At 50.5% G+C, this 11,258-nt stretch overlaps 1 protein-coding gene across 1 annotated transcript in view; it reads right to left on the bottom strand.

The window, feature by feature from the left end:
• SYT7 (synaptotagmin 7) overlaps positions 1 to 11,258 on the bottom strand; it is an 88,627-nt gene that overhangs the window by 7,232 nt on the left and 70,137 nt on the right. Inside the window, exons 9-11 of the mRNA XM_069108568.1 lie at positions 5,950 to 6,220; positions 1,258 to 1,427; positions 586 to 717 (exon numbers count right to left, since the gene is read on the bottom strand). Coding sequence (XP_068964669.1) covers positions 586 to 717; positions 1,258 to 1,427; positions 5,950 to 6,220 — 573 coding nt within the window. The remainder of the gene's footprint in view (positions 1 to 585; positions 718 to 1,257; positions 1,428 to 5,949; positions 6,221 to 11,258) is intronic.

The following is an 11,258-nucleotide window of genomic DNA, read 5'->3' as shown; positions in this document are numbered from 1 at the left end:
ATGTCAGGGCTGGGAGGGGCCTTAGGACAGGGGATGTCAGGGCTGGGAGGGGCCTTAGGACAGGGGATGTCAGGGCTGGGAGGGGCCTTAGGACAGGGGAATGTCAGGGTTGGGAGGGGCCTTAGGACAGGGGATGTCAGGACTGGGAGGAACTGTAGAGAACATTTCGTTCAATGACCTAATTTGACAGATGAGAAAACTTGGGCCTAGAGAGGGGTCATGACTAGCTCAGGGTCACCAAGAAAGTTAACAGAATTAGTACCGGTACTTAAGCCTTGCATTCTCTCTATTATTATGCTACCTTCTTTATCCTAGAAAGAAATCCAGAATAAGCCCCTCTCTGTGGGCAGGGGGTCCACAGAGAGCCTAGTGCTCGCCCCAGGCTCTGGCACCTGGTAGCCACTTAAGAAAGGCTGGCTGCCAGCCCTGGCTTTGGGAGTATTCTGTGAAGGGCTGCTGCATGGCACGGTGCCATCCAGCGCGCAGAGGGTGAAGGATGGGGACACAGAATGAGGGAGCTGAGGCTAGTGGCCTGGTGAGAGAGGGTCATCCGGGTGGATGCTGTAGAAGGGCCCCTCAGCCTGCCCCAAAGCCCAGAGTACCGGAGGTGCCCCCAATGTCCATGGCTTTGAGGTTCCGTGCTTTGATGATGTTCACGATGATGGAGTTGGCAGAGGGATTATAGCACAGAGACAGGAGCAGTTCCCCTCGACTTCCCTGGAGGAGACAAAAGGAGAGGGGTGGGGTGGGGCCATTCTTCTGTGGCTCTGCCTTGTGGAGACCCCTGACCTCGACCCACATTCAGGATGAACACGGCCTAGTCTCAGCTTCCCACCTGGGGGTAATAATAACATTAGCAGCATTCATGCAGTGCTTCAAGGTCTGCAAAGCACCTCACGAATGCCTCATTAGATCATTATCACAGCAACTCTCAGAGTTAGGTACTGCATATCCCCTTTCACAGATGAGGAAACTGAGGTCGCCCGAGGCTAGGTACTTGCTCAGGGTCTAAGGTAGGAGCTGAATCAGGTCCTCCTGACTCAGGGTCCAGGGCTCTGCGTACTTTGGCACACCGAGCTGCCTTTTATGACCACACACTGCAAGTCCCCTGGCTCATGGAGCCCAGCTTAGCAGAGGCTCACTCTCCTGCCCACAGGACGAGGGGAAGCCTCCCCCTGCAGTGGGGAGGCACCCTTCTCTAGCAACTGAGAGACTAAGGCCCAAGCTCAGGGAGGGACGGAAAGGAAAGGGCCTTACGCTCCCGTCGCTACATGGCTTCAGCTCCTTCCAGAACGTCTGCATCTGGGTCAGGTCCACTTTGTTGAGAGGGATGGACACCTCCCCAATGGGGTCGTTACGACTGAAGCGGTCATAGTCCAGGACCTGGAGGTACAGCACCCTCTGCACCACCTTCTCATAGGGGAAGCCTGTAGGGACCCAGAAGAAAGTCAGAACTGGGCGAACTCCCACCCCCAGAAGCTCCTCCTTCCAGGGACAGAAGAATTCTGGAGTCTCACAGCTAGAAAGGGTTGTGCCCACGGGGGGGATCCCCCACCCAACATCCCCAACAAGTTCCCATCTGGCCTCTGCCCAAAGACTTCTGGTGAAGGGTAACTCACTACCTCCTTCAGTCTCCCCTTCACCTTTGGACAGCTCTAAAGTTTAAGAACTGTTTCATCTGTGATAGAAGGGAGGGCAAATAGGAGGGGGGCGGGGAATCAGAAGCAAACACCTTTGAGGAGGGACTGGGTCAAAGGAGAGAAAAGAACAAATGGGGGGGTGGGGCAGGATGGAGGGAAATATAGTTAGTCTTTTACAACATGACTATTATGGAAATGTTTTGCATAACTACACATATCTAACCAATATTGAATTACTTGCCTTCTCAATGACAAGTGGTGGGTGTGGAGGGAGGAAGAGAGAGAATGTGGAACTCAAAGTTTTAAAAACAAATGTTAAAAATTGTTTTTACATGCAACTGGGAAATAAGATATACAGGCAATGGGGTAGAGAAATCTATCTTGCCCTACAGGAAAATAGAAGGGAAGGGGATAAGACAAAGGAGGTGGTGGTGATAGAAGGGGGACAGATTGGGAGAAGGGATGGATGATCAGAATGCCGCCATCTTGGTGGGGTGGGGGGAGATGGGGAGAAAATTTCGAAGTCTAAGTCTTGTGGAAGTGAATGTTGGAAACTAAAAAGAAATATATAGATAGATAAAGGAAAGAAAAAATGAGATACATTGATGAGTAACAATAAAAGTAAAAATCTGCAAAAAAAACCCCACCACAACTGTTTCATCTTAAATCCATTTCTTTGTGACTTCCACCCGCTGTATCTTTTCTCTTTATTAGCCAAACTCCAAGAAAAAGGGGCCTGCGGTCAGTGCTGCTATTTCTTCCCCCCCTCACTCTCTTCCGAGCCTTCTACAGTCTGACTTCTGACCTCATCATCCTTCTACGGAAAGTCTAGCAACATCCCCTCTCTCTTCATCCTTTCTGACCACCTTCTCCTCCTAAATACTTTCCTCTCTGGTTTTGGTGACACTGCTCTCTCTGCCTCTCTCTCCGTCTCTTTCTCTCCCCCCACCCTGGCTTTCCTCCTACCTCTCGGACCACTTCTCAGTCTCGTTACTAGCTCATCACCTCTATCCTGCCCACTAACTGCATGTTGCCCAGGGCGGCATCACCTCCTGCCTGGAGGACTCCAGCAGCCTCCTAACTGGCCTCCCTGGTCCAAGCCTCTCCCTGCTCCAGTCTGGCCTCCCCACAGCCACTTCACTGGATTTCCCAAAGGGCTGTTCTGACCGTGTCACCCTCCTTCGCAATAGGGTGCAGCGGTTTCATTACCTCCTGGAACCAACATAAACAACTCGGACATTTCCAGTTCTTTACAGCCTGGTCCCTTCCTAACGTTCCAGGCTCCATATGCTCTCTGTGCCTTTACCCAGGCTGTGCCCCATCCCTTCCTTACCTCTGCCTCTCAGAATCCTGGCTGAAGCAATCCGTCCCAATGCTACCATGCATTTGTTGATATAACCTTAAATATGTGCCTGCGGTCCCCCCCATTAGAACATAAGCTCACTGAGGGCAGGGACTGTGACTTTCTATCCCTAGCATTTAGCACAGTGCCTGGCATACAACAGGTGCTTAATAGGTGCCTGTTGACTCCTAGTTCTGCTGTCTGGTACCAAACAGAACAGATCTAAGCCATGTAACACATAGGGTTTAGGAAGGGCTCAGAGGTAAAGATAGCTCAGGATCTCAAAGCTGGGATGGAGGCTGAGCAGGAATCCCTCCCTCCTACAACCTGCCTGACAAAGGTGGGCCACCTCCAGTGACAGGGAACTCACCCCTTTTCTGGAGATGTCTCTAGCTGCTGGACATGTCTCCTTTCATCAAGCCCCAATCTGCCTCTCGTCCCCCCCAACACACACTTGACTCCTGGTTTTGCTCTCTGGGGTGGAGTAAAAGGAATCAGATTCTTTTATTACATGTCTTTGCTACCAGGGAGTCAGAAAACATGTGTGCCCGGAGCTTTGGTCTCATTTCCTTTTGTTCCCTTTCCCACTTAGCCAAGGCCTCTTCAAAACCCACAATAGGCTGAATGTCGAGGTGTCCTGGATGCAGAGAAGGTGGGAACATGGGGTCAGGACACAGAATGGGGAGAGTGAGGTGAGAACCACAGAGGCAGAGAGATGAAGGGACGTGGGAGAACGACACACCCAGGCAGGATGCTGCCGGAGACCTCCTCTCCTGACTCCTGATCCAGGCATTTCTGCACGGTGCCCCCCGTTTTCCTTAAGGGAGTGCCCAGAGCAAAGACCATCAAGCCCACAGCCACACATACCCAGCAAAGGTCTGCCTAGCCCTGTGGGTGAGGAGCCAAAGGAAAATGCCAGCAAAGGGGAATGCTACTGCTTATCTGCCCTCCTGGACCAGATGCCTCCTTCTCTGCTTCCTGGAGCCTCCAGGAGAGGGCCCCAAATGGCCACGTGGCATCTCCTGGCCCCATCATCCATTCTCCAAGAAGTCCTGGCTGAGCATTTCCAGAGTGTCTAGACTAAAGTATGTGGGGAGGGCAGGGCTCAAAGAATAACAATGCCCTCCCATCCTATCGCCCCCTCCCCCCATCTCTGTGCCTTGGAATAGACTCTCCCTCTTGTCCTTGGGCTCTGGCCCAGTTCCAGCAGTTGAAATCTCTCCCTTCCTTCAAAGCCTAGTTCAGGGACCCCCTACCCCAGGAAATCCTCCTTGTCCCCATGGAAACATGGGCTACGCCTTCTGGGAGTAGTCCCGCCGGATTTCTTTAGGGTCCTCTACAGTGGGAAGGTCAGCGTCTAATAGAAACAGAGGCCACAAAACCAGACAGCCATAAGGAGCCCTGTGAGTCACAGAGTGATTGAGAAAACCACATATTCCTATTACCTATGTTCTGTTGAATTTTTATTTATCTTGTTAAATATTTCCCAATTACATTTTACTCTGGTTCAGGCCACACTTGGCAGTCCTCAGGATGCCCACAGGTCATGTGCCTAACACCTCTGCCTCTCCCTGGTATCAGACTAAGGGATTAACCTGCCCTCAACACCACCAACTCCTTAAAAGCAGGGCTGTGGCCTCCTCTAGGTCTGAGAGGCCAGAGGTGAACCCGGGGCCCTGCATGCGGTTGGCACGTCAGGAGTGATGACTAAATGGAGTCATCGGAAAGGTCTGAGGTTGGTAGGGTAACCAGGACTGCCCTGGCCCAGAGGAGATGCTTAATAAAGGTGCTCTCTGTCTGTCTGTCTATTTTATTTCATCTACCTGTCTGTCATCTATCTATCTATCTATCTATCTATCTATCTATCTATCTATCTATCTATCTATCTATCTATCTATCTATCTATCTAATCTATCTATCTATCTATCTATCTATCTATCTATCTATCTATCTATCTATCTATCTATCTATCTATCCATCCATCCATCCATCCATCCATCCATCCATCCATCCATCCATCCATCCATCCATCTATCTATCTATCTATCTATCTATCTATCTATCTATCTATCTGTCTTTCATCTATTTATCTGTGTGTCTGTCTTTCTCTCTGTCTGTCTTTCTATCTATCTCTAGCTGTCATCTATCACCTCTCTCCATTTATCATCCAATATCTAGCTATATTCCATCCACCATCTCTAATATCTCGCTATATATTATCTATCTATGGATTAACCATCCCTCTCTCTCCATGACAGCAGAGGCCATGTCTTAGTCATTATTCTCCCTTTAGTGTTCTGCATACAGCGGATGCTTAATGCATGTTTCTGTTTCTGACATTTCCTTGCCAGACTGTCACCTTCATGATCCCATCATCTCAAGCTCTGACACATCTAAAAAAGGGGGTCTGCAAGCAGCAGGTATCTAATAAACGGGGTTTTTTGTTCTACTCCCACATGATGAGCTTTCTGAGTGGAGTAATCACCTCATCAAAGGCTGTAATTCAAGGTGTTCTGCGAACAGGAGGCACTTAATAAAAGCATTTTTGCTCCTGTACTAGACTATGAGCTTCTTGAGTGGAGTAACCATTTCTTTACAAACTCTGTAATTCATCTGCCAAAGGAATTTGCAAACAGCAGGTGCTTAATAAATATTTTTTTTCCATTCTCATCCCTTCTTAGACTGTGAGCTCCAAGAATCAGACTACATCTTGCCTAAACTTTGCATTTCATCCAGCACAATGATCCATACACAGACGGTGTTTAATAAATGTTTCCTATTGTTATTATTTTCATTCAGATGGGTAATAATTTCCCATCCTACAAATTCCCATCACTGTTCCCATTATACAGATGAGGAAGCAGAACTCATGTGTCCTGTAGGTCCCCAAAAGCTGCTCAGCTGGAACTTGGGACTCCCCCTGCCAGCTCCCAAAGGGGCTCCTGGGGGAAGGGAGCATGGCCTCACCTTCAAAGAGGAAGGTCTCATTCCAGTGGGGATTCAGGTTCTTCCGCTTGACCTTGGTCTCCAGCTTGTGCTTCTTGTCGGGGAGCAGGTAGATCTTGACGAAGGGGTCACTGGTGCCGCTGAAGTCCTTGGCGGGCAGCTCCTGGGCCTTCATGATCTTCACGGTGAGGGTAGACTCTTGGAAGTTGTAACCCACGCTGAATTGGATCCTGCCCAGGTTCTCCTGGCTGCAGCCTTCATGGGCCTCATCATCCTCCGAGCCTGGGGACAGCTGGGGTGGGAGAGATGGACCCCCGGAGGCATCAGACCCAGCCCCCCTACCCAGACTCCTCCCCTCTGGTCCTGGAGGAGGGGACCAGGTGGAAGCCTTCTCTGGTTATGGTGAAGGAGCCTCCTGTCCATAGAAAGCAGTCCCCTCCTGGCACCAAACTCATGTCCCTATCCACTCCTAGATTTACAAAGCGCTTACCTCCTGCAAGAGCCCCCCTGGCTCCCCCTCTTCCTAGCGCCTTCTCTCTGTTGGATATTTCCAAGTTAGACAGCATCTGTCTCTGTGCATCGGACTGGGAATTCCTAGATTTGCCTTTCTTGGTACCCCTAGCACTTAGCTTGGTGCCTGCACACAGCAGGCATTTAATAAATTCCTGCTGACTTGATTTGGCAAAGGAGCCTTTGAAGTCAGTAATACAAGCATTATTATCCCCATTCTACAGATGAGGAAAGTGAAGTCCTGAAAAACTGCAATTCACCCAGAGCCAGAGCTTGGACCTAGGCCTCCTCACTCCAATTTCAGGGCCTTTCCTCCTCCTCCAGGACCCCAGAATGGGCAAGAGACTTGGGAAATCACTTAGTGAATAAAGGTCATAGTGGATGCCGCCATCTTGAGTCTCCTGATGCCTATCTAGCTATACCAGCTGCTATTCCTGGCCTGGTGGACAGGGGTGCCAAGTAAATAGCCCAACATCGTAGGCTTGGATAGAGCCTAGGCCAAGGGACTTGCTGGGCCTCATTTGGGTAGGGACACACCCAATGTATTGGCTGGGTCATGGGCCAGAGGGGACCCCTAAGGCAGGGGAATCTCAAGGCCCTCTGGCCAAGTCCACGGACCCTTTCTTACAATCATGTTTTTAAATGTGTAAGAGGCACAGGATTACAAGGCAACCAATTCTGCTGAAATACAGGGAGCAAAATATTTTTGTGAAGAAAAAATAAGTTTACGTGCCTGCTCTGTTTCAAATGATTAAATGTTTGTTACACATCCAATGCCCCTATTTTATGGATAAGGAAACTGAGACTCAGAGAGGGATCATGACGTGTGGTTTGGGCCAAGCACAACAGACTAATACCCCTTCTCTATGACAGCCCTTCGTGTATCTGAAATGCTTAACATAGTAGGCTCTTAATAAAAGCTGGTTGGTCAAGTGCCCAAGATGACCTTGGTAGCAAGTGGCAGTCAGGATTTGAACCCAGGCCTCTAAATGAAGTGCTTTCTTCATACCAGTGCTGAGGCTTCTGAAAGCCCCTGAACTTAAATCACCTAGATCTTCCCACTGGACACAGAGATGGGCAGGTGGAGAGAGGGCAGGACCTAGGCCATTGGAGGAGGTTCTGGGCAGCAGGAGGCTTTCACTCCAGAGCTAGGATCCTCTTCTTTTCCATGATCCTGTCCCCTGACTATGATTTCACCAAATTATAGAATCTCAGAGCAACCAGAATCCTCAGAACCCATCTGGCCCACTGAGTCCCTGAAAGAGGGATGCTGTCTACAGCTGCCCTGGGCATCTTGCCCCTCCTTGGAAATTCCCAGCTCTGAGACTCACTACCTTCTGAGGCAGTCCATTCTACAATGGTGCAGTGCATTCTACATTGGTGCAGTCCATTCTACATTGGTGCAGTCCATTCTACATTGGCTCAGCCCTGAGGGTTAGCAAGCTCACCCCCAGGCTGCACACTTTCCACTCCTAGCTCCCAGTTCATCCCTCTGGGCCAAGCAGGTTAAGGCTAAGCTCTCTTCCACACAACAATCCTTGAGATGTTTGCGTGTGGTGGGCCTGTCTTTCCCTCCCCACCCCCCACAAAACTTCTTTACCAGGCTAAACATTCCTGCTCCTTCTGCTTCTGCTTCTCTCTCCCTCCCGGTTGTAGTCATTTGAATATGCTCCCAGCTCATCAATGTACTTCCTAAAATAGGGTGCCCAGGGCCACAGACTTGGATGCCCCTTTTTTGTGTGCGTGGCGGGGGGCGGCACCCGGCCAGGATTGGTGCCTTGAGGACTCCTGGGTCTCTTGCAAGCTTGTCACCAGGCTCTGCACGCACCACCATAGCCCCGAGCCCTAATTAACCAGATCTGGGATGGCACAGCAGAGCCGTAACTATGGCAACCTGGTTGGACAGCTCCCCCGAGCCCCAGGGGGACAGGCAGCCTGAGACCCTTCTCCTTCAGAAGGCATCATCAAAAAAATATCAAAGGCAACCCGGTCCTCCTGACTGTATCTGAAGCGAGGCTGACCGTCAAGAGGGGGTGTGGCCAGCCTCCCTTCCCCCGCTGCAAGCCAGCCCAGCCTCCCAGCAGCAGCCCCACCTTCTGGGAAGGCTAAGCTAGACCACAGGGAGGCTCGGGAGGGTTTTAGCAGAACCCCCAAAAGGGAGAGGACTGCTCTCATGTCACAGAAACTGAGATCCAGGTTAAGGGCAAGCGTGAGGCAGGGGACAAAGCCGGCTCTCGTCACTCCAGGTTCAGCACTCCATCTGGGACGGATCTTTAGAGGTCCTCTAGGTTAAGGGGGACCTTGAGCAGTCTGGGAAAGCCTATGGACCATTACGCAGAATAATATTTATAAGAACAGAAAATATGCAGAATGACAAAGGAAACCAATCACATTGAGATCCAAATACTTAAAGAAAACAAGTCAACTCCGCGTACCCACCTCCCCACCCCCATTCCACAGACTCAGATCAGGAACCCCCAATCTGGTCTAACCTCTTATATCACAGATGAGGACACTGGTTCAGAGGCTTTGGAGAGGGGAAGTAATTTTCTTGAGAATGAATGAATGTTCCATTAGGAGTCAGGAGACCTGGGCTTGAATTCTGGCTTCCATACTGAAATCAGCTCTATGACAATTTTCTTAACCAATCTGTGCTTCAGTTTCCTCATCCATAAAATGGGGGTAATAACACTTGTATTGTCTCCATCCCAGGGCTGCTTCAAGAAGACCCATTCACAAGCTCTCACTGTAGAGCTGGAGGGTACCTTAGGAATAATCCAGTCTTTTCCTCTATAGCTAGGGAAACACAAGCACGGAGAGGTAGGTGACTGACTTGACCCAGGTCACACATGAGATCACAGGGCTGTAGGATGAGATTTTGAGGTGCAAGGGAAACTTAGAAGCCAGAATTCTCAACCCTCCCCCACTTTTGCAGATGTGGAAACTGAGGCAGATGGCGGTGAAGGGATTTGCTCAGGGTCACACAGCTCTTAGGTGTCTGAGGCAGGATTTGAATAAAGGGTCCCCTGACTCTTGATCCAGTGCCCTGATCACAATGTCAGGCTGCCACTGGAAAGGTGGTAGGCCGCAGTCGTGATTCACAGGCGGGTCCTCTGACTCCTACCACTGAGTGGCAGAATGGAGCAAAGAATTTAGGAGCAATTATCCCTCCCCTGGCTGTTGCCTTGGACCTTGTTATTAGTGCTAATGACCTGGTCTATCTCTGGCTAATTCCACTCTGCTCTCCTCCTCCTCCCCGGAAACCAGGAGATGGGCCTTCCTCCCTCCATCTGCCTCTATAGCCTTCGGTGGGCAATGCCAGAGGCAGCTGCACGTCAGGGCTGGGCCTCCCAGAGCCTTCTGGGAACCCTGCTATCAGGAAACGATCAAAAGGACATTCAGGGATATGTGGGGAGGACACAACTGACTAGGAATCCAATCTGTCTGCGCACAAGTGAGAGACAAGAGACAAGTCCCTGATAGATACTGAATTCCAGACAGACTTGGAATCAGGTTGGGCATCAGAAAGTATTCACTTTAGGACAGAGAAGGAGAGGCCAAGACGTGAGGTCAGTCCCTCGAAGCTCGCCCTAGGACTCAGGCTTGGGGAGCCTGGGAGGGAGAGGAGAGCTGGAACGAGAACCAGCCCGGCAGGACTGTGTCTAATCTGATAAGACACGAGACATTGCAAAGGACAGCAGGAGCAACCAAGCCAGAGACGGGGCCGGCCCCTCTGTGGCTTCCAGAGCTAACTGTTCCATTCTGGGCTCAGGTCATGCACGAAGGGCCTCAGTTTTTCCCAGATCCCCTGTCTGGTTGTCACAGTTTCCAGAAATGGCCCTGGCCTTCCTTCCTTCCCCCCAGAAGTATATTGCTGGAGAGGCATCCTGCTGTGCCATTCTACCCAGGGGCACCCAGGGAAATCCCTGCTGGACCTGGAGGCTGGAAGACTCGAGTTCGAATGTGTCTTAGATGCTTCCTATGCCACCCTGGCTGCTAAGGCTCAGTCCTTTCATCTGTACAACAGGGGGAGTAACAGTGCCTGCCTCATAAGGGTGTTGTGAAGACAATGAGATTACATATAAAAAGGCTTTGCAAACCTTGTTATGCCTTCCCAGCACCTAAGTGGTCTCCCCAATATCCTGGAAGGGAAATTCAGCATGATTTCAGAATGACATTCTGCTCCCCCTTCACCTTCCCACTTCTCTCTGCAAAGACACGCCTCATACTGGAATGGCTTCTGCGTTTGGAATCGAGAGATGGGCAGTCAAGCCCTGTTTCAGGTAGTTAGGAACTCTGTGACTTCGGGCAAGTAATTTCCCCCTTCTCAGCCTCAGTTTCTCCATTTGTAAAATGGGGGTAATCATAATTTCACCCCAAACTCCTTCCCTCTGATGATCAATGTAAGTGTTCCATCAACCATACAGCACCATACAAATGGGAGCCCTGCACGCCAGACATTTCAGGGGCCCTCTGGGATCCTAGGAGTCTACCGCTGACCAGAAAGGGCCCTGATGAGGCATCATGGCACTTTTACACCAGCAGGGAGACTCACATGGTACTACAGAATGTCGGGGCTGGAAGGAACCTTAGAACACAGAACGTGGAACGGGGGGCTCCATGACACCCCATGACAGAACAGGGAATGTCTGAGCTGAAAGAAAACTTAGAACCCAGCTGGTCAACACCTTGTATTTAATGGAGGAGGAAACGGAGGCTCACAGAGTGTTCCTTGCCCCAAGTCACTTGGCTGACAAGGGGCAGAGCTGGCACTCATGTCCCCATCCTGGCCATAGCACAGCAGAAAGAGCGTTGGATGT

This window comes from Petaurus breviceps, unplaced genomic scaffold, assembly GCF_028583685.1.
Source record: "Petaurus breviceps papuanus isolate PSGF00001 unplaced genomic scaffold, PetGlider_PUasm1.0 90397, whole genome shotgun sequence".
NCBI lineage: Eukaryota > Metazoa > Chordata > Mammalia > Diprotodontia > Petauridae > Petaurus > Petaurus breviceps.
Note: the sequence above shows the minus strand (reverse complement) of the source record. Positions and strands in the feature narration are given on the sequence as shown.